A 27,630-nucleotide genomic window follows, 5' to 3' on the forward strand; every position below is an offset into this window, starting at 1 on the left:
TGACCTAGAAGCACTCTTTCAGGTTGTTCATTTCTCACATCCAACCACTGGGTCATAATAACTCTGGACCTTGGATGGGTAGGTCATTGGTTCAATACCCATTTAAGATCTTTGTCTAGTATGACCTAGAAGCACTCTTTCAGATTGTTCATTTCTTACATCCAACCACTGGGTCATAATAACTCTGGAACTAGGATGGGTAGGTCATTGGATCAATACCCATTTAAGATCTTTGTCTAGTATGACCCAGAAGCACACTTTCAGATTGTTCATTTCTTACATCCAACCACTGGGTCATAATAACTCTGGACCTCGGACGGGTAGGTCATTGGTTCAATACCATTTAAGATCTTTGTCTAGTATGACCCAGAAGCACACTTTCAGATTGTTCATTTCTCACATCCAACCACTGGGTCATAATAACTCTGGATCTCGGACGGGTAGGTCATTGGTTCAATACCCATTTAAGATCTTTGTCTAGTATGACCCAGAAGCACACTTTCAGATTGTTCATTTCTTACATCCAACCACTGGGTCATAATAACTCTGGACCTCGGACGGGTAGGTCATTGGTTCAATACCATTTAAGATCTTTGTCTAGTATGACCCAGAAGCACACTTTCAGATTGTTCATTTCTCACATCCAACCACTGGGTCATAATAACTCGGGACCTCGGACAGGTAGGTCATTGGTTAAATACCCCATTTAAGATCTTTGTCTAGTATGACCTAGAAGCACTCTTTCAGGTTGTTCATTTCTCACATCCAACCACTGGGTCATAATAACTCTGGACCTCGGACGGGTAGGTCATTGGTTCAATACCCATTTAAGATCTTTGTCTAGTATGACCTAGAAGCACACTTTCAGATTGTTCATTTCTCACATCCAACCACTGGGTCATAATATCTCTGGACCTTGGATGGGTAGGTCATTGGTTCAATATCCTTTGAAGATCTTTGTCTAGTATGACCTAGAAGCACTCTTACAAGTTGTTCATTTCTCACATCCAACCACTGGGTCATAATAACTCTGGACCTCGGACGGGTAGGTCATTGGTTCAATACCCATTTAAGATCTTTGTCTAGTATGACCTAGAAGCACTCTTTCAGGTTGTTCATTTCTCACATCCAACCACTGGGTCATAATAACTCTGGACCTCGGACAGGTAGGTCATTGGTTCAATACCCATTTAAGATCTTTGTCTAGTATGACCTAGAAGCACTCTTTCAGATTGTTCATTTCTCACATCCAACCACTGGGTCATAATATTTCTGGACCTCAGACGGGTAGGTCATTGGTTCAATACCCATTTAAGATATTTGTCTAGTATGACCTAGAAGCACTCTTTCAGGTTGTTCATTTCTCACATCCAACCACTAGGTCATAATAACTCTGTACCTCGGACAGGTAGGTCATTGGTTCAATACCCATTTAAGATCTTTGTCTAGTATGACCTAGAAGCACTCTTTCAGGTTGTTCATTTCTCACATCCAACCACTGGGTCATAATAACTCTGGACCTCGGACGGGTAGGTCATTGGTTCAATACCCAATTAAGATCTTTGTCTAGTATGACCTAGAAGCACTCTTTCTGATTATTCATTTCTGACATCCAACCACCGGGTCATGATAACTCTGGACCTCGGATGGGTAGGTCACTGGTCAAATACCCATTTAAGATCTTTGTCTAGTATGACCCAGAAGCACTCTTTGAGGTTGCTAATTTCTCACATTCAACCACTGGGGCATAATCACGCCATAGGCTTTTGGCAGTGAAGTTGATCTTTGGTTCTTATAATCAATTTTCGGTCAATTTTGACTTTTCTGCTCTCAAGAGCAAAAAGCACCTTTACTAGATTTACACCTTTTTTCATTTGTTCTCACATCCAATATGTCAACACCTACATTAACGTTGTGAACTAAAGTGATCTTTATCAAATGTGTTGATTCCTTCGTGAACATGTGATTGTTCTTGCATCAATCATTACATATTTATCGAGACCATCTTTGTATCAGAACACATTTTTGACAACTCCCCTGATCAGTGACAGGTAGAAAAAGAAATACCAAAATGTATGTAACATAATCAGGAGAGAGAGAGATAGAAAGAAAGATAGAAAGAGAGAGAGAGAAGGGGGGGGGGGGGACAATGAGTTGGATAAAGTAAAGAAAGAGGATCACTATTTTTCAAAATAAAGTCCAAGTGTAATTCACTGTAAAATAAAGACATAATCTGTTATATCAATTTTTCAACTTTTCTGTTGAATTTTATCACAAATGTACTGTTCCCTTTCACCATGGACCTACTAGTAGGTCCATTCCTTCACTAAAACAACAGATATTAAAATAGCCTACTGAAGTTGTCTTTTCATCAAATCTTGCTTTCCAGTATAGGATTCCTTACTCTTTTTCACCAGGTCCAATGCTTGGAGTGTGAAGTGACAGCTCCAGATGTAACGTTAGATTCACCTCAAATATTTTGAGCTCTGATTGACGTTTTCCATGCCGTATCTCGATTATTTTCTACAAATCTAAGATATCTGCAGCATGTCACAAATGATACGCCATGTGTGGAAGAGAGTTCGCAGAGATTTTCTATGCTTGCATTCTTGATTTGATCTTTTTCTAATTCAATGCATGATTTTCAATAAACAAATTGCAGCTTTCTATTTTGTGTTTGAGATGATTAATGCTTGTCAAACAGAGACAAACTTTCAAAAAGTGATTGCTGATGTTAATTGTTGTTAAATGACTTAAGACTAGATTTGCCATAGTGGAGGACTAGGGTATTTAGGTTTTACCACTCACGACATGCATCCCCGCTCCCCTACTTCCATAAGGAATTAAAAGAAAGAAATATTGAACAAATCCAAAGCATCTATTTGCAGTAAAAGGTTCAAGAAAATAATTTCCTTGTAACAGAAAAAAAAAGAAGAAAGGAAGAAATATAAACCTTTACAAAATCTTGCTCTAAATAATTGTCCATCACTGCTTGGAATCAAATGAACTGTTCAATGAAGTAATTGACGCTGTATTATTACAATCTTAACTACTGACTCAATATTTGTTTGTATCCATTAGAAATAGTAGTTGTATGAACTTGAACCTTTTCTGTTACATATTTCCTAGTTATCATCTTCATGCCCATATACTTCAATCCCTGTAGGTCATTTGATTTGGCTGCGTAACAAAGCCAATAGATCCTCTTTCCATCAATATTTTATGAATCCAATACCTAAACAGGTTTGGAAAAAGCCCAGAGGTAGTGCTGTTTAAGACCTAAATTTGAGGTTATGATATCAAACCACCGTTCCTGTTCCTGAACAGCTCCAGGATTCTTGAGTTTCCTATAGTCTTGCGCTTCTAACATCAGGAAAGATAAATATGAAGGTCTTAAAGGGGTCATGCCAAGAATGTGTGTGCAGAGAAAACACAGATAGGAATAGAATCCTGTTATTAATCTAATTTTATGGAACAACAACAGAACAAGGGGATGATAAGTCGGTTCTCTGTAAGCCAGAGTTTTACAATCAAGTGGAACAAAGTGCAAAGTCATCTGTAGAGGAATCTCCCCTCCCCGCCCTGATGATTTTAAGAATTCATAAACTGTAAGGCCACAAGAGCATTTTTTTCCAGATATATCACACCCATATTTGACTTAGGGTGGGGGGGGGTGATTAAAAAATATTGATAGGCAAAATAGGATATGAATTTATGAAGATAGAACACTTTCATTTTCTATACAAATCTTACAATGATACAAAGAAAAAGGGCAGAATCAAACAAACAACTTTGTAGCAGATACCACAAAATTCACAACTACGGTAATGGAACCTGTTCGAATCTAATAAAAAGGTGAAGAGTGGGGGTCACTGCTTGTGCCTCCAGAACCATTCCCACAAGACCTCGAATTTCCACTTGCATTTCCATTCTTGAGGGACCAATAAGAGACCATTATCCAGTTCTATTTAGATGTTATCTTCTGTTGATATTTGATTTATAGTCCTTGCTAGAGTGGAAGTTTGTTATTGCCTGGGTGCCATATGTGCAGATTTGCAATTCACAAATCTTTTATAGACCAATGCCCTGTTTAGGCCAAGAAAATCCACCTTGCCCTCTAGGTGGACTCAGACACCCTTGATCACCAAAATACCAGTCAATTTTGATCAGGCCTAAATTTCCATTAATGCCCACCTAAACCAGACCCTTTTTGGTTTGAGTTCTCCAGTCAGTAGCAGTACAATCTGAAAAGCAGACAAGGTTCACAAAGCTCGCAATTATATCACGGCTCTACGGTACACGTGGCCAGAAAGTGAGATAAGGAAGTTTTTCGTAATTACTTTTTACCCTGCAATACTACGAAAACCTTGGACAAATTCCGACAAAAGTGCTGATTTCGGGTATTTTCTTTCAGGAATGTTATGATTAATTCATTTTCATGCGGGCAGATGTACCAGGTATTATTGGATCAGTTAAAGTGATTGGTTAACATTGGTTTGACTTTTAAAAAATCTGAGCTAGAAGGTCACACTTGTCACCTGTGTCTGTGATATGTTACAAAAATGAAGCCCAGAAAAAATTGCATTCAAAAATATTCATTTAGTGCTTCAAAAATTGAAATGTAAAGTGACTGGAAACACCATCTTAATTTCATCCCATACACTTATGTGCACTATTTAGGTGTCTATAAGACGCATATTTACAAAATCGGGGTTTGCCTTGTAGTTTTAGCTTTTCATTCTCAATAATGGTTCTTTTCAGGGTTTATTAGTTCTAATACATGCACTTGTACACATGTTTCATCTTGGTTTGAGAATTTTTTAAATCAGCTGCTCACAAAGTTAAACAATACCTTTAAAGAGGTAGAAAGGTGTAGATTTCCAGACTAAGGTTGGTCTGGGAGTACCCCATGTTGCCTCAGTGTAGGGAATACATGCATGCTGCAATAACCTCATTTGAACTGAACTTTCCTGAAGATAAAACTATGAACAAACCTGTGGATAGGCAAACCTTTGGTGATGTTATGTACAGTACATTGAGAATGGGCATGAAGTAAATAAAATTGTATGTCTAACCATCCAACATGGTATTTCAAATGTTTCCCTTTCTGATTACCAGAGTTATTTACAATTCAACTCGTGGCTTCCTGCCATACCTCCCACCAAACGAATAGAAAATAATTCGGAGTTACATATTGCTCACAAAATAATTTGTTATTATTCATGTTTTATATATAAAGAGTCAACACAAATCCTATGCAAGCTAAAAAGAAATAACTTTGTTGCTCACAAAATATGATTTCTGAAAGGATGGCAATACCAAAGGAATTCCATGATTTGAAAAAAAGCGTTTCTGCAGGTTGGTGTTTTCAGTGCATACAGTCCCACGCATACCAAAGTATCTTTGGGGAATATGGTGTTATTGCTACCCATGCTTTGTTTGCCTACATGTGTTTAGATGGTCTGTAATGGTATAGGATGATGTAGGGAAATAGGAGAGAAGGGAAGAAAGATGAATAAAGTTCAAAGCTTGATAAAACTAGATATTTTTGGATAGGTGGCAGAGGGGGGGGGGGGCAATAATTCAAGAATTAGAATATAAAAAAAGAAGAAAAACCACACTACATTCAAATCACACAGAAACCTAAAATTTAATAATTGCAATATTCTCCTTAAAAGTTACATTAATACCCTTTTCATAAACCTATCCTCCAATTAGCCGCCTAAGAGTAATGCGGATAATTCAATAAAAATTGCGTTCATAAACTCCGAAAATAAGCCGCATTATTTTTACGAGCGCCCGTCCTGAAAAAGGGGGATAATCACCATGACAACTGGACACGCCCCCTCCGATGCGGTTGTGTTGGAAAAGGGTGACCTTGTGACCGCACCATGGCAATTATCCGCATAATTTGGAAATGCGTTCATAAACTCAAAATCTTGTCCCGATGCTGCTATTTTGCGGATAATAGCAGCATCAGAGTAATGCGGATAACTCTTGTCCTCCTCCAATTTTACGACCAAATTATGCTGCTATTAGCCGCCTAATTCATTTTAATGGGGTTTATGAAAGGGGTATAAGAGATCGCCAACCTTGAGTTGTAGATACTTTATGTTACAGAGACTTGTCAGGGGAAGTATTTATTCACTTTTTACAAAAATGAGAAAGATAGATTTTTACCCATTTTGAGCATTGAGAAAGCAAAATTACAATTACATTTTATTATATTTTGATTACTCCTTACATGTACTTTCGATGCTCAATTCTAAGGGTTTGGTGGCATGAGTTTCTAGAAAATTGAGTTGGAGGAGGACATTTAGGGTCTACAGTCAAATCGAAAGTGAGTTTTTGTTATTTTGGTGTAACGATATGTTTTATTTACTTCAGGCCGTTGTTCCAGAGTAACCCTATATCATTTTATCTGATGTAGTATAAGAGTGTTGTGCATTCTTTGGCACAAAATTGAATAATATCCATTTTATATCCATTTTTAGTTTGGTGTAAGTCATCTTGATTGGTTTGGCCCACATTTTTTTTCCAGGTGTTTAATCCTTTGCAGTACATGTATGTCATCACACATTATTTTATACACCTTTCTTAGCCTTATGATAAAATTACTATAATTTTGTCATCATTTTTGTCATCATTGAACTATTTTATCAATGGGAATTGTTATTTTCAATTAAAGGGCATATGAACAGGTGCTCTCATGTGATGTGATAATCACACAATGAAAAATTCATTAATTTCTTTGGTATTCTTTGACAATTTTGACAGAATTTTCACAGATTTTTCAGTACACAGCAAAAACTGTGGTGTTAACCAGTGTACATAGAGGACCACACCAGTTATTTTACACTGGTGTTAAATTGGTGGTGTTAGTTTTGCACCTATAGGTGTTATTACAACACCTTTGGTTGTTACATTTACACTCTTTGGTGTTATGTTCAATCTTTAGGGTGTAATTTTAACACTTCAGGGTGTGGTCCTCTATTAACACCAATTGGTGTCAGTTTGAACACTGCAGTTTTTACAGTGTATTATTATCAGGTTCATTAATATCATGTTCTCTCATTTTTCTACTTTCAATTAAAATACATCTCTTCAGGGTGGAGTTTTAAAACTTTTTTACCGATGGGACATTTTTCAAAGCACATAGTGCAGAACTGGGGTGGGGTTCATGGAAATGGATGGAATGGGGGAGGGGGGGGGAGGGGCTGGGAGGTTGAGAGACAGCAAACCCTGAAGAGTGTGGTAACTTACACCCAAGCTGTGGAATATGATCCCAGCCTCTCTGTGTGGCCAGACATCAGCTCCCCAACTTCCATTCATCTCCAGAATTTAGCTGGGTTGCCCTCATTTTGTTGTGTTTATGCCATTCTACTGATTCATGTTATAAGGAGATGTAGTACATTGTTCTCTTTAGCCCATGTCTTTGTTGTTCTTCATATCTGTTTTATATCTATCTTGTAATGGAGAAATCTCTTTTAAAAATTAGAGATGGAAAGGGGAAGGCTAAAATCACTCCTCAGAATGCTGAGGAATAACACCTTATTTTTTAAAAACAAGGATGAACTAGAATTTAATTCGTCATGTGGACGAATTAGGTGGTCTGTCATGATTTTTCATTAAGAGTCGGCTAGTGTATAAAATGAATAATTTAGATATGATTGATAATCTTGATTCTAGACATCCTAAGAATAAATTTTGACCATTGCTCAATGTGATTATTAATGTTTCCCATAGACTTTACACGTAAGCAATTTTGAGAATTACAATTCCAATATTGCAAGTGAAAAACGGGCGTGATCCCGGCATCTGATCAAAAAGTGGAGGGCACATTACCGAAAGCCCAGAATCTCAGCTATAACATATTAAAAGCTCCGGCAAAACTGACAAAAAGAAATGGAGATATGGCTCACGAAATAGAGGAATGTCGAATCTAGTTTTGAGAAAAAGTCATGTCCCATAGAGATTACACACAAAATACATGTGATATGAAAAAACAATTATAATCTGTTTTATCTTGCTAAATTTTAACTTTCATACCTTTTAATTATCATAAAGGATCATGTAAGAGGTGGCAAAAAGAAAAAAAAATGAAAAAAAAAAATCATCTTTTCTACCCCAGGAATCGAACCTCCGCCCTCGAGAAAGCAAGTCAAATGCGTTATCCATTGAGCCACGATATTCCCCATAGAGATTACACGTAAGCAATTTTGAGAATTACAAGTCCAATTTTGCAAGTGAAATACGGGCATGATCCCGACATCTGATCAAAAAATGAAGGGCACACTTCCGATAGCCCAGAATCTCAGCTACAACATGCTAAAAGCTCAAGGAAAGCTGACAGGAAAAAATGGAGATATGGCTCACGAAATAGAGGAATGTCGAATCTAGTTTTGGGAAAAAGTCATGTCCCATAGAGATTACACGCAAAATGAGGAAAAATTACATTCCTGTTTTCATCGCTGTTTTACGCAATGATGCGTTTCTCAAAACGAATATTCATGTTAACTGAGGAGAAAGAGTACATTATAAACTACAACATATTGAAATCTGGGCGAAAAATGATCTATATTCGAGAAGTTACAGCCAAATTTGCATAAATTTGATGACGTCATTTTTGAAAAAAATGAAATTTTTAGTTTGGGCGCCTATTTGATGACGTCACGATATAATTTAGGGACAATGGTGACATGAAATCAAATCTACAACTCATACTCTATCGATATATGAAAAAAAATTGGGGGTCAACGGACTTTTTAAAGAGCTACAGTGAATTTACAATAGGCATGTTTTTGCCCATATATGGCCTATAGTGAGAGCTCGCGCGCACACGTGCTGCAAACTTTAATGGGTGTTAATTTCGTTATTAATGGTTGTAGAAGGTTGATCAAGGTATCAAATTGCTCAGAATTTTATTAGCAATGCAATGATATTAAAAGAAACGGTTTTTCTGCCTTGTGTTAAGGTGTAACACGCGGAAACGCGCGCGCATACGTGCGCGCGCGCAAATTTTTGAAATGCTTAAAATGACCTGAAACGTACCCAAAAAAATTTATAGGTCAATTGGACGATTTTTTTACCTTTGACGCGCGCGTACGCGCGCGTCATGACCTCTACATGACCTTTGATGACATTGACATTCGACCCTTGACATAAAGTTAATGTCATGTAAATATTGTTAATTTTTGATAATTGATAATGAAGATATGATCAAATGAAGAATTTTACAAAATGGCGCGTAGATGACGTCATCATGACCAGATGACCTTGAAAAGCTTATTTTGCCGTCTCTATGATAGATTCTATATATGACGAAAAAATCAGCAAAATTGATTCAGCCAATTTCGAGAAAAGTTGGCGACAAACATAGGTGCCAAGAATAAAGAAATAAAGAAATAAAGAAAATTCTGACGAAATCAATAGGTGATCTGTCGTAGACAGACCACCTAATAAACACTCACCCCTGCACTATCCAACCCTTTCTGTCCTTATTTAGAGTGACTATAGGTTCTAGATGTAAATAGTACTTAGAAGTAAATCTATGAATTAATTGACATTTTGTTTTAATAAAAAATATTGAACAAAGATATAATAGATGAGTAGATTCAAGTGGTTTGTTAAAGGTGAAATCATCATACATCAACTCACTTCATGTGTCACTTTCATTCTCTCTTTACAATACCAAGCCCTCCTTCTCCCCTTCCCCTTCCCTTTCCGCTTCAACGTCATTTTGACCCATCCATCTATCACCATCACTGCCCAGTCTGAGGATTCTTGTAATTGTTGCAAAGAAGACTGAAGGAAGCATGTAGACGTTATGCATGAATTAAGAGGTCTAGTAGATTAGTATCGCCCCTGGAGCGGGGAGGTGCTAGAGAAATGTCAGGTCATTGACTTCTTCATCACAGGAATAGTTTTTATGAATCCTTAATTTTACAAATAAAAGTGTAATTTCATGCTCCCAGGGAGTGGAGAAGGTACGTATGTTGTGTGAAGGCATGTAAGGACCGGGAGGTCGTGGGTTCAAACCCCAACCGCGTCAGACCAAAAGACGTTAACAGATGGGAGTTGCTGCTACCCTGTTTGGCGTTCAACAATTAAAGGGATAGTGCCTAGTCGATCTGGTGCTGCACAACGGCTGCTGGGCCCATGATCAATTGGGCAAAGCAAATTTTCGGAGTATTTCATTTCATGTCTATTTCGAACAATAAATTATGGATTTTCATTTTCATAATGAATGTAATAATATTTACAATGTAAAGTGCTTAGAAATAAATATTAAGTGCTATACTATTTCTTATTGTTATTTCATCTTTATATTGTTCATGAAGTGTGGATTTTGAATTTGGTTACAAGAAACAAATAACTGGTATGGTGGCCCAGTGGTAGAGATGCCACTCGCATCAGTAGGTTATATGTTGATTTGGTTCAATAAGATTCAGAGCCCCTGTCAGTGGCATCTTGCTAACCTCATTAGGAGGAGGTAATAACTTTCTCACAAACATAATATATTGAGTCATCACTATGGGGTGGGGGGTTAGTTTGCTTCCTCCCTCAGGCATGCTATTTAGCGTCCGTTATGAAATATTTGATACGTATATTCACCTAAAAGAATACATACTGTTTATAATTTTCTGTTTGAATGTTCTTTGTCATGTATGAATTCATGAATCCAGAAATACTGGTATATAATATATACAGATGTATGACTCATCCTTCCTTTGATATCTTCAGATGTTCAGAAAGAAATCCTGGAGATATATGTCTGCTGTTCCCATCCTAGTTTCAGTTCTGTCTAGTATTCTCCCCTATCCATCTTCATCCCTGGAGAAGTCTGTAGGTCTCAAGGTTCCAATCCTGTCATATCTTTTGACAAGTTCTTAAACAAAGTGTAACACCTTGTCTCATCATTCAGTGCCCCGTCATGTGGGATGCCAAGAGATTTATTCCCATTCCTCGTGAGCATTACTAGCAATACATGTTGCTCCTAGCCATGCATTGATTTCAGTAGCTTTTAACAAGTACTCTGTTCTATTTACGGTATTGTAATTATCCAGCATAACCTGAGGAAATAATCACACAGGCCCATAGATTTTTACCTCTAAACGAACAATCTTAAAAGATAATTGCTATGTATTCAAGGATCAGTTAATTTGTCAATAGTCCATATAATTTTTTGAGGCCCATATTCTGAACTCGGGTTTAAATTAAACGCTGCTTTAAAGTTGTGGTTTAACTATGGAGAGCCAATTGGGGCTCATATCCTACTAGTACACATTCAATTTATTAACTCATATGACTCCCAAATTATTCATAATTGTCTGTGAATGATAATATAGCATTTTTCTTTATTATGAAAACAAAAGGAAACAAAATATAAAGCATTTTTAATAAACAATACAAAAAAATATTTGAATTGTTGGCTCCCCATATTTTTAGCACAGAGCTAGACCATGGATTAAGTTAAACCTGACTTAAGAATACGGGCCTTAGTGTCTGAATGATGAAAATCTGTTACATATTATGATGTGGTTTCTTTGATAATTGATTTAGACAAGATGAACAGCTGATTGCCATTATTCCCCTTGCCTGTAGGCCAGAAAGACTTGAACCCTAGACCTATCCCAGGAGATGCCAAAACCTTTGTTCATTGAAATACAACACAGACCGAAGGCACCTGTTCTTCCCTACTTGACTCTCCATTGCTACCATTCAAGGTAATGGTACTTGAAATTTGGAAACTGTAGTCCCATCTACATGTACATGTATATGGTTTGATGAATGGCAAGTTTGCATCAAGGCATACAGATGATCAGTCAATGTCCTATTCATCTTGTAATTGTGGGTTTGGGAATAGGTTATCGGTTTTTCATGGATTCTTTTTTGTTTATTTAAGAGTCTTTGCTAAGAAAGTGAAGTCACTTACCAGTTGATGGTGTGAAAGATGAGAAATGCAGATCTGCAAAGCCAAGTTTTACTCATTTAAAATTGCCTTAAACGTGTGTATTGACAGATCATTTGTAGGTTGGATTGCATTGATAAGAAAAAGTCATGAAAGTGCCTTCCATTGCTTTGGTCCCTGTCTAGGGAAGATTTTTTGTGTGTTTTGGTGTGAAAAAGAACTGTTAAAACACTCACACTTTTTTGCCATAACGAGGTCTACCCCCTCATATGTATCATGTGTGGTTATTACATCTAATATTAAACATACATGAATTTATGAAATTCATAAGTTGATGTGTAAAGTTACAATCATTGATACATGGGGGAACAATGCCTTCATTATTGAATATAATCTATTTCTTTGTAGAGTGTCTTCAATTTTGATGCAGGTAGAATAATGCTGGATCTAACAGTGTCACATGATAGATTCCTCATGGGAAATCAGGCCATGAATTGATATTTCAAACTCAATTTTAAGAATTTTTTGTGATATCCCCTCCTCTGATAATAAAGTCATCCACCCATCCTCTCTTCACTTGGTCTTTTTTGATTTCCTTTCAAAGTTTCCAAAGGCCATCTTCAGGGCAGCCCCCTGTCTCCCGCAGCAGGTTATGTTGTGACGACCTGAAAACAGCATCCTCAAATTGTTGAAGTTTTCATCCTCTTTTTCTCTTGACCGTGTTCAGACTTTCAATCATAGGCCTATTTCTGGCTTTAGTGAGCTGTCCTAAATCTATCTTTATTAGAGAATGGAAGGATGTGAACTTGATCAAGTCTTTATATTTGGATATTGCTGATGCTTTCTTCTTGCAAGAAGCTTGCATGGCATCTTTATTGGAATTAACTGGTGTAATGATTTCTTTTTGTTGGGTCTGCTGAAAAAAAGTCACTGCTCTTGGTTAACAAGAAGTTGAGAATTGTCAAAGATTTCAAAGTATAATTCTTTTTGTTTTGTGTTGTTGTTTATTAACTAAATAGATCTGCAATCTGTTGATTTCTATTCAAATCATGTTCTAGCTCTGAGGTTTTCTTCCTGTGTCACACAAAAACGACTGCATAATAAGTATAAAGGTTTTAAATCTGGTTTAGCCCCTCCCTCCCCGACCACTGGAGGTGATTCTTTTCACAGAAATTGCCTTTACATTAGTTACCCCTTCCCTTCACTTTACTATATTCAGCGCATCCTCCTCCCTCAACTCAGCCCTCTCCTACTCTCCTCCACCACTTTGTGTAATAGTATATTGGCCTTACTAAAGGAGTCATTAATTGTATAAAAACTACACTGTATTTAAAAACAACCCATAAAATCAATTATATTCATACTATAATTTTTGCCTTTTGATTTTAGGAACACTCAGATATGTACTTGGACAGTATTTGACCTTGGATAACTTTTAACTTTTTAGTGTGACCTTTGACTTGAATACAGAAGTGTGCTCTTGGTTATATTTCGATTGAATAATTCATAAATCTCGTTTATGAATATAATCAGGTTCCTCTAGTGTAAACATGAATACCTGTTACCTTTCTGTAGGTCAGGAATAGGGCTTGTTTTTGTGGAGATTAGAAATTGAATTAGCCTTGGATTCATGTTTTGGATTTCCCAACTTCATGACATCAATACCATCTGATCTGGAGGAAGAATTAACAACAGAATCTTAGCAACATACTCTCTTTTTAGGAGTCATTCAGGAATGGGGACATTTTTTAAAATTATTTTATTAGCTTAATATTTTGGTTCTACTTTTGTTTTGCAATATTGCTGTAAATAACCTATTATTACTTGCAATCTTTATTTGGGATCAGAACTTTAAATTTGTGTGATATATTTACAGAACATGCATGTCTGAGTGTTCTCAGGCTTCACCTTCCTCCCATAAATAGTTCACTGATATTCAATTTTTTACTTACATGTAAATGTTAAACTTAAGATTGTAATTTTGTATAAAAGTAAATGCCTCTTCCCCAAGACTCTATTGGAAAACAAAATTCATCATTTGGTGAGCATAAGACTTGGGGTGATGTCATTTTTGCCTGCTAGAATTTGGGTTTAGCTGAGAATTTGTTTAAAGTCTGTCCAGGGCTGCATTACTTTGGGAGGGGCACATATGTTTTTCAGCTTAAAATCCACGTTCATGTGTGCATGCTTATGCATTTTATTCATGAACAATGTTGTCAAGAAAATTTTGACAGTCAAATTCTTGCCAGTATGGGAGAGACTTTCCACGATCCAGATTGGAAATGGGTGTCAAAGTAATTTTGGACTGACATGAAATAATTTACATCTGAATATTGATGTTGTAAAACTATCTTCACACTCTAAGCACTTCATAATTTTCAGAAAACAAGATAGTAATGTGTGAGAGTGGAGGTACATCGTTTCCAAGCGATGATGATGACGAGAGACAGTCTGCTCGAAAGGAGATTCAAAGAGGATGTTTTCCTATGGTAATGAGCACTTGAGGATCCATTCTGTTAGATAAGCAGGTTTATTTGGATATGAAAAATGATTGTTTGGACTTGGAAGAGGGATGTTAAGGAGGGTGAAGGGTATTGCCTGCCATTTTCAATTGACGGAAAACAATTCTTAGTTTCTCTGGTGTTTTTAAAAGATGAAAAAATCAGTGGTAATGGAGCTCCTAGAAGATGGTGTCATACAATGTTGATGATTATAAGGGTGGGCAGTAGAGATATTGATAGTTTTTTCAAATGAAAATTTACTTAAGGCAACAGAGAGAGATGGAGGGGGGAGGGATATGAGAAAGGTGAAGAGAAGGAAGGAGAGAGAGAGACAGATTAAATAATATGAATGCCCTATTTGCTCAATTTTTAGGAATGAAAACTCAGATATTGGTATAAAACATGTTTTTGAGCAATGTTACTTGTAAATGTATCCTAATCATTTAAGATTGAACATGCAGAATACCTGGTAACTTTTGCAGAACATGTGATATACTTGAATAACTTGATTTGGAAACTAGATATGATGACTTACAAAAATACTGATCTGGAAATGAAGACACTGAAGGAACCCTATGCCCTCCAAATCTACCTCTAAACCAAACTGTACATATTGACATAAATTAGCACCTTTGGTTCATTCTTTGGAGTGCTTTTACACAACCAAACAAAGCTTTCACACTTTAAAACCAAAATACACTTCCTATTGTGATCAATTTATCTTTACACTGAGATAACTTTCTTTATGTTCTTTGTGCAAACATTTGAAATTCAAACTCAAAGCTCTATGATATAGAGCTTAATAGTTCATTCACACATGGAATAAAACCGTATAGGCCTATTTTAACAAACTTTTTTTGCTTTAGGATGAGAGGTTATGCCAAGAATAAGACAAAAATGTTTCGAGGGAATCTGATTCCGGATCTCTGAATTTTAGTAAATTAAAAAAAAAAAAAAATTCAAAGGAAATGGTTCAGTGCATGCTCATGTTAGAAGCAATGTAACATTAACCCCAAGAATTTTGCTTTGCCTCATTTTTATCAGGCCTATTGCATGCATTATAAATGTTAAAGAAGTATTCAATTCATTCCAGGATTTCTTGTCAAGCTCCTTAGAATCTACTGGCTTGAAGCAAACTTTCCTATTATAATTTAGTATTCATTGTTGAGTTTGTGACAGAATTAACTCTCTAGGTGTCATCAAGAATTGCAGAGCGCAACAGTTTTCTGTAGTATGAATGGACAATCACTCCAAGTCCTGGTAACTTTGTTTCTTTTCACCCCATTCTCACTATCTGTATGCTCTGTAGCTTTGTTTAGACCTATTAGATATCCATTAACCAAAAGTTAATATTGTCTTCTGGAGATCTGTTTATTCTGGAACCACTCAATTGTTGTGTCCAACTGGCTTAATTGTGTCAAAAGTTTTATAAGACCGAAGGATAAGAAAGAGGACCTCATATCCTATTTGTTCTTTCTTCTCAGAGTTTGGGATCAAATCAAGTGAAACCACACTTTTTTGTGGTGGGAGTAGTCTCCTTGTAAACTTTACCTGTACCATACCAGTATGCAAAGATCGAGGAATATCCTGTCTTGCTTGGATGATCACTGCAGTCTCCACCCCCCAACCACTCTCCATGAAATGTATTTTGCTCGTTCCCTTTTGATAATTTTTAACTTGTAATTAATTGGAAAAAAATCATAATCATTTCTGTCATTTTGAAGGGTGTGTATGTTGGGAGGGTGGTAAGTGAAGGGATATTCATTTCTGCCAAATTCCTCGATGAGCCTATATGCATGCAGGCTTACTTGTATGTTAGTACTGACAGAAAAATGCTCCCAAAATGATGGAATGCTGTTCACATTTCCATTTTTTTTAGAGTTTGACTTTACACTAAATAGTAGATTCTGTTTTCACTATGAATATAACCCTTATACAGTATATGTCCACTGATTGTCAGTCCTCTATATTTAAAGTGATATATGACTAAATGGAAAACAAACAATTGGTTTTGAGAGAGATATCATATTTTGGATCCATTCCTCCAAGTTGACATGGGATCAGGTGAATGCAAATATCCCTAGGCCTCAGTTGCCAATTTGTTTGAATATCGTTAGTCCTGTTAAATATCAGATTTTTTCTCCTAGCATACTTTTATGACTCAAGTAAACAAATAGGTTATGCACAGGGGAGTAAAAAAGGGAGATGAGTATTTGAATTAAAAAGACCTGTAATTTTAAAACAGCATTGTATGCAGAAATTATATGAAACGCAGTAAGCAACTTGTTGTTTTCTCTTTTTATAGTTGTAGTTGTGTTTAAGCTTTTAAAAAAATTGTTAGAAAAATGGTGAATTCTGTCATTTTATCTTCCTCAATAGGGATTAGGGCATGAAGGGATTAGTACAAAATAGCAAATGACATTTTTGTTCATTTTTCATAGCTTGGTTCATTATGAGAATTTGTGGGAAGTCTAAGTCAGTTTGTGTACTTAAGTAGCAGGCTTGGTTGATGTGAATACACAATATTTCACAAACAAACCAAGAACTTTTTGCCTTTTGTACCCAAAACTAACTTTTGAATCTGAAAACTACTTCAAACCTTTAACCTTGATATAAAATGCATTTATGTTGCTTCTTAATTCCCCTCAGATTTACCAAGTAGCGTATGTAATCGTAAAAGCAGCCAATTCACCGCGGCCTGGGAACTGGATCCTGGAACGCTCTTTAGACGGGGAAATGTACAAGCCCTGGCAGTACTTTGCTATTTCAGACAGCGAGTGCGTGAAAGAGTATGGGATTGTTCCTTCGCGGGATATGCACCGCTTCTCGCGGGATGATGAGGTCACGTGTACATCGTTGTACTCCAAACTGGAGCCTCTAGAGAACGGCGAGATACACACATCAATCGTCAATGGGAGACCTACTGCTGCAAATCCAAGCCAGGTTTTAATAGTAAGTATTTTATTAACTAATCCACTCACTATGAGATTAATTTAGTCCCATTCATGGTATTTGTAATGGAGACCAGCGAGTCAACGTAACCAACAAGCCAAGTTGGATTGAAGTGGTACATGTAGGTATGTATCTTGTTTGAAAAGAAATACCTTCAAACATAGGTGTTTGTTTTGTAAATTATATTCCTTTTTGAAAAAAAAGGACATATCAAATGAAATTGTGTACACCAATCAGCACTTTCAGAGTACTAAGTAAATATAAACCTAGTTTGCTCTCATGAGAACTTTATTTGACTTTTCATTGTTTGGAAATGACAGGTTTTGAGTGCTTTGTAGTGCAAGAAACAGAATTTCTATGTGCATTCACCGTCAACGTTGGATAATATTGGATTCTTGATTTCTAATAAATTGTTTCTTTAATTCAAATGCCTCTTTTGGATACATGGGGAGTCTTCCATGAAGCACCATGTCAGTGATTTTTTACTGACTAATCTACTTTTAGCCAATCAGATACAAGGTTTTCGGTAGCCTATAACAATAGTTCTCACTGACTTTAGTTTGTGAAGATCCCTGGGACCCCTGAGCATAACCGTGTGACTATAATTGGGCAGAATGTCAGCCTACAAATCCAATTTGTAAGATTGAATGAATGAAAGGAACCTGATTTTCTCCCTATGAGCCAAATTTGTAGGGGATCGTAATTGAGAATTCAAAATTGCCTGAGAGGTCCTCATAATGAGCATCCCTCATAAATATATTAACTGTCAAAATGTCTTTGAATTTAGTAATAGGATTTTATCTGTGTTAATGCCTGGAATTTACGAAGAAGTTAAAGGGCTGTTTGTAACTTAGCTGTTAATCTTTGGGCTGTTCTCACTACGTTCCTAAAACTAGTTTACTGGAAACTAGTTTAGTGGAAACTAGTTTAACGTGAAGTGAGAACGGTCAAAGCGGTCTTGGAAGCGATCTTCCAAACCAGTTTGGAAAACCACCTCGCGATGTAGTTTTCAAGATCGTTTTGCCTTGTTAAAGTGGTTTTAGCGTAAGTGAGGACACAACCGTTCTTCGTGAAGCGATCTTCGCACTTTTTGAGCGCGCTACTCCACACGACAGGTGTAGAATGCCTATGTTGCGGTTTCGAATTTCGCGCGAAACGTGTCACCCCACCGTACCCTTTTCATAAACCTTTCCTCCAATTAGCCGCCTAAGAGTAATGCGGATAATTCAATAAAAATTGCGTTCATAAACTCCGAAAATAAGCCGCATTATTTTTACGAGTGCCCGTCCTGAAAAAGGCGGATAATCGCCATGACAACTGGACACGCCCCCTCCGATGCGGTTGTGTTGGAAAAGGGTGACCTTGTGACCGCACCATGGCAATTATCCGCATTATTTGGAAATGCGTTCATAAACTCAAAATCTTGTCCCGATGCTGCTATTATGCGGATAATTTTTCATTTGGAAATGCGTTCATAAACTCAAAATCTTGTCCCGATGCTGCTATTATGCGGATAATAGCAGCATCAGAGTAATGCGGATAACTCTTGTCCTCCTCCAATTTTACGACCAAATTATGCTGCTATTAGCCGCCTAATTCATTTTAATGGGGTTTATGAAAGAGGTATGAGAGCGTTTCCATAGCAACAAGAGCGCTTTACTTGAAGTGATCTTGAAAACCACTTTCGTGTGATCAAGTGGGAACGCTAGCAAAGCGATCTTCCAAACTGGTTTCCTGAATCGGTTTCCAGTAAACTAGTTTTAGAAAGCGTAATGAGAACGGCCTCTTAGTGATTGAGAGGGATAAAACCCCCATAATAATTGGAAGATTGTGGGGGAGAACATGTATTTTTCAATGGTTCCCCTCTTTTTATGGACTAATACCCTTTTTACACAGGATTTTCTTAACCCCGGACTATCGCTAACCCCGTACTATCCTTAACCCTGTACTATTTTTTTTCCTTTTCACACATGCCAAATTGTTATTGCTAACCCCGGATAAGGAATGCTTGCTTTTTACACACGAAACTCGCTAACCCCGGACTAGTGGTTTTTGTCGATCATTCGTAGTACAAGTACTTCACTCGTACACTTTTTACACACGCTAAAATTTCCTTAACCCCGTACTATAGGTGGGGCCAAATTGCCATTTAGCCCCACCTATAGTACGGGGTTAAGCTTAGCCCACTTTCGTTTTACACATGCGATCTTAACCCCGTACTATTGCTCTTAGCACCGCAATTGGTGGGATAACCCTGCTTTTTGCAGGGCCAAATAATCCTGTACTATAGGTGGGGTTAGCCCACTTTGCAAAAATGCTGTGTAAAAAGAAAGTGGGCTAAGCTTAACCCCGTACTATAGGTGGGGCTAAATGGCAATTTAGCCCCACCTATAGTACGGGGTTAAGGAAATTTTAGCCTGTGTAAAAAGGGTATAAGTGTTTCTTGCATGAAGAATGACTGTGGTATAACAGTATGCATCGAGGATTGGAATGTATATTATCTGCATTTTTTAAACTAATTTTTTCAATCCATTTATGAATATACATATTCTCTTTATACATAAAACTACAAGTCATCATAGGCTTATTGTCCTATGTTTGAACCAGAGGTGTGATAAGCCAAACATTTTGAGGGGGCAGATATGGTGTATGGGGCAATATTTTTATAATGCTGAATGTTAACCTTTTTAATAACAAAATCTGACCTGTGATAGACTTTGATTTAATTTCAGAAAAGAATATCATTTCACCCCTTTATTTCTCCTTTCATTCTTTTTCTCCCCCTTTTCATGGTTGCAAAACCTTAGGGGGTTTATGTCCCCCAAGCAACCCAAGCTCCCCCATGCTCCCCCATCTAAGATTTAAACATTCATAACTTAGCCCTTTAAAATCTTGTGATAGTCAAATGCACACTGATTGCACTTGGAGAGATCCCAATTTCAGTCATCTCCAGGCTTCTGAATAGATGTATTGTGGTTTACTTCCTCTCATAAAAAATGACAATGTTTAGATAATATTAGGAGATGATTATTATGGAAAGTTTATGATACTTGCTAGGTCAAGTCAAGCATGCCATAATAAATCATTCTAATTTAACAAAAACTTTGAAAATACTATTAGTGAATGTATAAGGTTAGAAATGGAAGTTTTACTGCGGGGGGGGGGGGGGGGGTCGTTCCTTTAAGGAAATCCTTCTGGGAAATTTTTTTACTTTTTTTTTAGTTTTTTCATGTCATTACAACACTAAATATCTTTTTAATAAAAGGTGAAAGATTACTTGGCAGATACTTATATCAAGGCTCCACATTAACTTTTTTTGGTGGTGGCCCGTTCGGGCCACCAAAACCTTCAAATAATTTTTTTTGGTGGCCCACTAATAAAGTTTGGTGGCCCGAAAAATATAAAGAAAAACATTAATTAAAAATGAATAAAACAAACTGAAATATTCTGCAATCACTAACACGTACCACTATTCTTTGTACATCTTGTATATAAATTGTGCTTGCTGTTATTTTACTTTGCATAAAACAAAAGAAAAAATGAAGAAAGAAAAAAACAAAGAACAGGTCATAAAAAAAATTTGAGAAAAACAAAAGAAAATTTAAGAAAAATAAATAAAACAAAATTATCAAAAAATGGGGAAAATTATTATTATTCAGTAGAAACATGTTCTTTAATCAGGTATTTTCAATGGGAAGGGGTATAAATGGTTTAATCACTGAAAAAAATGAAAGAAAAAAATAAAATGGCAAAAGTTATCTGGAAAAAACAGTGAGACAATTCCTTCCCTATATTTGACAAAATGATGGAAAAAAATTCACATGTCACATCAATGAAATGCCTTCCCAAAGTATTTACTTCCTTAAGAGTGGTTTAAGAAGTCATTTGTAAGCAAGAAAGAAAGAGCGGCCTATTTATTTTTGGCTCAAAGAGACACAGCTTTGAAATAAACCAAATATCAACATACATACAAATGCACATATGGGACTGTGATGTACTCACCTATGTGTATTAATGCATTTGGAAATCGGTCTTTTTGAGTCAAAAGAGAGGTCATAATTCCTCCTTTTAATGCTTGCAATTAATCAGGTTTCAGTAATATGGACTGTAGAAGGGCATTTCATTGGTGTAAAATGTGACTTTGACGTAGATTTCCAAAGTTCTGGGGAAGATTTCTTAGCAGTAACATTTCGTATCGCAGCTCCCTGGGTCTGAATAGTCTGCTCGTGCACAGCTAGCTGCATTGGTTTCATGCATGCAAAGCTCAGCCAGACAGCCGGCGCGGCCGGCTGAATAATAGGTACTGTATGCTAGCGGTAGGCCTACATACTGTCATGACTATGCACTCTTTGTGTGTGTGTATTTGTGTGTAGATTAACAAAAAAGGCGCATGACGAATTGGCTTGCAATTTTAACTGTAGAAGGTTGATAAATGCATGCAAAATCGGGAGAAAAATTGCGCTACTTTGAAAATTATTGGTTGCCCGATTCGGGCCACCAAAACTTAACATTTTTTCAATAATGGTTGCCCGAGATGAATTTTTGGTGGCCCCGGGCCACCGGGCCACCGCTAATGTCGAGCCTTGCTTATATGACCCCAAAATGACCAATGATGTTTGGGCTGAACATACTTGCAAAAATGTGTGCAGTGCATACTGCATGTGACTTCCAGCAGTCTTGAAATTCATTTTGTATTTTTCTATTGAGCAAGCTCCAAATCTTAGTATACTTTTATTTTGGGCATCACAAATGTTTTCTCATCATTTTGAGGCAGTTTCTTTGATTATTAAAGCAATCTACATGAATTGAAATTTATCTATGACAGATTTGTGTAGACATGGCCTTGATTTAATTGAACTGAACACTTGTGACGATGAGATATGTACGTACAGCTAATAAATGGTGAAGATAGAGAGCTTAGGGAAGTACAATTCTGTACCCATTTGCCTAGATATGACCGAGATCTAATCAATTGATAACAACCTGAAATAGATATGTGGATTATTTCACTTAGACTGAGTTATAAAGAATCTGTGAATTGTTCTGAATGATATTTCTTTTTTCAGTTCCTTACCCTTTTTCTTTAGTCATACAGAATTTACGAACATCTTTGAATCAGAACACTCAGTATATGTCAATGCCTTGTATATGGGAGCCAAAGACATATTTTATCCTACATGTATGCTTTGAATTTTAATATGATTTTTATAAAGGTGGGCCAGGCTTACAGCTATATTGTTGTAAGTGCACATGACCAGGAATGTGTAAAGGAAATCAAGCTTTTAAGGCAGAGTTGAAGGAATACTTGCATGATGGGTTAGGATGTGAAGTTTGTGAACCCCCCAAAAAAAAGAAAAAGGAAAAAAAAAAGGGTAGACATGTGAATATATTAACTTTAATTTAAATTTTGTCTTAGTTTTTTTGTGATCTAAAATTCTGTGGTAGTAGGCCTGCTTTATACAGTTTGCAATGTTTGTTTTTGGAGCTGAAATGTTCATAAGCATAAATTCCTGAATAAGGTAGTATTTGAAAAATCAAACATTTTTTTTTAGAGTTTTGAATATCTGTGGTTGTTTGCATGTATAGATTTATATGCCTTAGTGGAATCTCTGGGATTTTGTTCAGAAAATGAGAAATATCAATCATGAGATTTAGTGACATATTATATGAGAATGTTAGAACCTCTACTGTTAGAACCGTATACTCGATTCAATCAACAGGTCTCATTTTCTTCAGACATTGTTTCTGTCACAGTAAACTACTTTCCATCATGAATGCTTGAAAATTTACAGTTGTTGCTTGCCTTACAACACACTGGGACTATGTTCTCACGTATCAGGTTCACTGCTCACCAATTATCGTACTAAAGGCATGGTCACACCGCCCGAGCGTTTTTGGAGCGGTCGTGGAGTGGAGAGAAAAAATAATCACTGCTTGCTCCCGTTCCCCATTTTTTATTTCAATTGTTTTTATTTTGTTTTTGATTTTTGTTTTTGATTTTTCCCCAATTTTGTGAGCGAAATTCGACCTCCTCTCCCTAGCGCTCCACGACCGCTCCAACAATGCTCGGGCGGTGTGACCAGGCCTTTACAAATCTATTTTCAAAGAATTAGCAATAATTGAATACAGATATGAAAAAATCATAGGCATTGGATATGTATACAAAGAAGAAATTCAATGAGTGAAATATGAAAAATTTCTTTGAATTTGGTATTCCAGCCATATTCATGTAGTCTATTGAGGGCCCCCCATTGAACCTGGGTGTCAACACAAATTTACAATTTTGATTAATGCTTCATGTTTTTTAATAGATTATTTTATGATGATGAAGAAACATAGCAAAGAAAGTGACACCCTAATTTATTGCTACTAATCCATCTTTTAACAGTTGCGATATTGTTAGTGGCATATACACATGTTTTGCCCTCTCATATGTCACCGCCATGCAAGGCGACAGTGTAGAATGAACTTGCTTTGAGGGCTGGCTCCAACAATGTAATTGGAAAAAAATCTAATTGATTGTGAAATTCAACCTACAGAGATTTGGTTGTCTGTGTGCTATGTTCATAATTGGGTTATATCTAGGAATGTTAAATTTATTTTCTTTTGATAGTTGTCACACCACACTTATTCCTGATGTTGGGATGATGTGAAAAAAAACTGCCCCCCCAAAAAAAAACAATGAAAAGGCAATGAATTTGAAGGAAGGCCACACTAAAAGTGTTTTGTTTTGTTTCATGTTTTTTGGGAGGGGGATTGGCAGGATGCTCATTTTTCCCGTATGACTATCTGTTCTTGGTGTCCAGAATATAGTTTATTCCTGCAGACTCAATGACTACACCTAATGAATATTCAGGTAGAACTGAGCAACCCATCAATGGACCTAGGGATAATCCTTGTGCTTACAGTGGCAAAGTGGTGTGTTCAAATCTCATTATAGGATAAATATTACTAGTAATTTGCATTTTTTCTCTCCTTTTTTAGAATTTATTCAAGGCTTCAAAAATACAAATCAAAGACCTACTTAGACTAATTCAAAGTTTTTTTAAAGGTCAAGTCCACCTCAGAAAAATGTTGATTTGATTCAATAGAGAAAAATCAGACAAGCACAATGCTGAAAATTTGATCGAAATCGGATGTAAAATAAGAAAGTTATGACATTTCAAAGTTTCACTTATTTTCAACAAAATATTTATATGAACGAGCCAGTTACATCCAAATGAGAGAGTTGATGATGTCACTCACTCACTATTTCTTTTTTTTTATTGTTTGATTGGTACAATATTTCAATTTTTACGAAGGATTAGGACCTCCTTGCCTGAAGCACAATATGTTAAAATAATGGAATTCCACATGTTCAGGGAGGAATGAAACTTCATTTCACATGACAATGACGAGAAAATAAAAATATTTCATATTTCATATAATAAAATACAAAAGAAATAGTGAGTGAGTGATGTCATCTGTTCCCTCATCTGCATACCGCCCGAGATGTGCATGTAGCTGTTTTGTGAAATGAAGCAAAACTTAAAAAATGCCATAACTTTCTTATTTTACATCCGATTTTGATGAAATTTTCTGTTTTTATTCAAATCAATTTTTTGTTGGGGTGGACTTGTCCTTTAAGATAATTTATCAGTATAACAAAATAAAGAGGGGATGAAGAAGTCATGATTCAAAAATAATGATTACATGGGCAAGACACCCTACTTCTCTCTGGAACTTCCAATGGCTTTACTCACATATATCTAGGGAAGTCGGTACTCATCTTCATCACATAAAATGAGAAAACAAATTCTTGCAGCTTTATGTAGTGAATAACCTTTATCTGAACTTTGAGATTCTTGCAAACGGGCCATGCATAAATGCTGTCTGGGAATAGATTATTGAACTTGTGAAATCATCACGATGTGATTCAGCTATCTCGCAGTTTTGTGCCTTTCTTGCCCAACCCATCAAGTAAATTAAAGAACTTTGTTCAACGTGCTCACCGAAATGACAACAAGGGAGGAATTCGCCGGTGTCTCTTGTTTGGAAACGTTAAAATTTCCCCAATTCAACCTCGTCTTGTGTGGGTTTTAAAACGGTTTTATTTCCCCAAAGTCCCAACTGTTTTCTTTACAAGTTCAACCAGAAGACCATAAGATAATAAATGGCATTTTTACTAATATTGGGCCTTTCACGATTCCCTATTTACATTGCCTCGTGGATAGAACCCCATTGAATAAAGTGTGGCTTTTCGACCTTTTATTTCATGCCTCCAGCAGGACTCCCATTCAGGGATTCAGAAAGGAAGTTTTTCTTGCTCTATTATGTATTTCTTTCCCCTGATTTTCTTTCTTCTTGTACCCAATTCTGCTTGTCATAATGCAGCTAAGCAAATAGTTTTATGCCGGTTGGTAGGTTTGGGTTGGTCTTTACCTATTTGATTTTGAGGATTGACCGAATCGCAGTCCCTTAATCAATTTTTTTTTGCTTATTTCATTGATAAAGGTTAAAGAATTTTAGGATTGATATACTCTGAACAATTTTATGAAAAGTGGAAAAATGACAATCGATAGTCGATACTTGATTGGTTGAAATATAAATCTGAAATAGAAATGGTCAGAAAAGTAATTTTGCCCAATTTATCATGGGCCTGGAAGTCACTGTGCAGGGCCAGATGGATGTTGCTCTATCCCAACACTAAACAGGGTAATTGCAACTCACATCTTTTAACGTCTTTTTGGTCTGATGTGGCCGGGGGTTGAACTCCCGATCTCCTGGTTGTGAGACGGACACTCTTACCAACCAAGCCATCACACCGGTTTACAGTTTATAGTTTTCTGTCTTAGATTATAATGTGCATCTGCAAATGGGCATTCAAAAACTTTTTAAGGGCTTATTTAAGATAACGTACAGTGTACTTTATTGGCAGCACTTTGAGCTTGTAACAAACTGATAATGAAGCTTTCAAAATCCCATGTATTAAACCAGTGAACATCTTTATAACTAACCAGTAAATACAAATTGTTAGAGGGTATCAAAAAATCTACTGTAGAACTTTATGCTATGATCAAAACATTGGTGGAAATGTATTCTATTTTTAGGGGCTACTTTAAATTTCAAATTTGGGCAAGAGCTGAATTTTTTGAGCTATTCCTTTCATTGCAAGGGCTTCTTATTTGTTCAACCAGTAATTAAAGTGTAAATGGGAATATTTTCATACTGTCAACTGTCAAGTGTACATTATTGAATTTGCAAATATTTTCATTTATTGATTGTGGCAAGTACTTGGGTGATTCTAAGCAAATATTTTCTAATTTTAGGGGCTATTTCTTTCATTTCAAGGGCTACTCTTGTTCTTAATAAGAATGAAGTGTAATGGAAATATGATTATAGTGCGAAATATAGAATATTGATTTTCTAGATATTTTCAATATTGATTGTGGCAGAACTGTGGGCAACTCTTATACAAAACTGTTGCCCCGAAACAGTCAATTTGGGGGATTATATGGCAGATTTGGGATATCATGGGGACAAAATCACCCATATCTCTGATGTATTTCCATCATGTAGGCTGGATCAAACTAAAGACCAATGGTACACTCATAAAAACCTGCATGTTTGTCTAATTGCATAGCAGCAGGCCAGCATACATGAAACAGTGTATTGAGCGGAAGAGAACAAACTCTTGTTGGATCGAATCTATTTGAACGCCCAATATGCTTGACCTCGGTGAAGTTGAGTTTGAAAGTGCCTCAGTCAAATATTGACAATGAAAGGTAAAGTTTTGATATGAAGATTGCTTTCTTTTCATCTTCATCCTATGCCGTTGACAGAGGTCCCCCTTTGATGATGATGTGTGTTCACATAATTATCATGAACCTATTTTTTTTTCCTTTTCATTGATGGTGAATGGCCTTGGTTGGAAAAGGGGGCGGGGTGGGGTTCAATTGATGCCCCCCTCGAAAAAGGCTTTTCAAAATTTTTAATTCAAACCATGGTTTGGTTCACTTAATATTTTAGCAGTTAGTAATTATTTAAAATCGTTCAAAATGAGGTGAAACAAGGTGCGTTTCAATGGCAATTCTGCCTAAAAACAGGTTTTGAAAATAAGTGGAATGCAGCAAAGATGAGAATAATTTTTCTGAGCACTGCAGATTTCTTCTGGTTTTGGCATGTATTGTATACAATTCAAATTTACTTATATACATCATAGAATCCTCTGGTGAGTTTCAGAAGTTTGAGAAACAATCCAACTGAACGGTCTTCTGAAAAGCAGTG

At 36.4% G+C, this 27,630-nt stretch overlaps 1 protein-coding gene across 1 annotated transcript in view; it reads left to right on the plus strand.

Annotated features, from left to right (window-relative positions):
- Positions 1-27,630, plus strand: part of LOC121431309 (laminin subunit alpha-2-like) — a 160,945-nt gene that overhangs the window by 86,277 nt on the left and 47,038 nt on the right. The window contains exon 4 of the mRNA XM_041628820.1: positions 17,062-17,364. Coding sequence (XP_041484754.1) covers positions 17,062-17,364 — 303 coding nt within the window. The remainder of the gene's footprint in view (positions 1-17,061; positions 17,365-27,630) is intronic.

Source organism: Lytechinus variegatus, chromosome 17, assembly GCF_018143015.1.
Source record: "Lytechinus variegatus isolate NC3 chromosome 17, Lvar_3.0, whole genome shotgun sequence".
Taxonomy (NCBI): Eukaryota; Metazoa; Echinodermata; class Echinoidea; order Temnopleuroida; family Toxopneustidae; genus Lytechinus; species Lytechinus variegatus.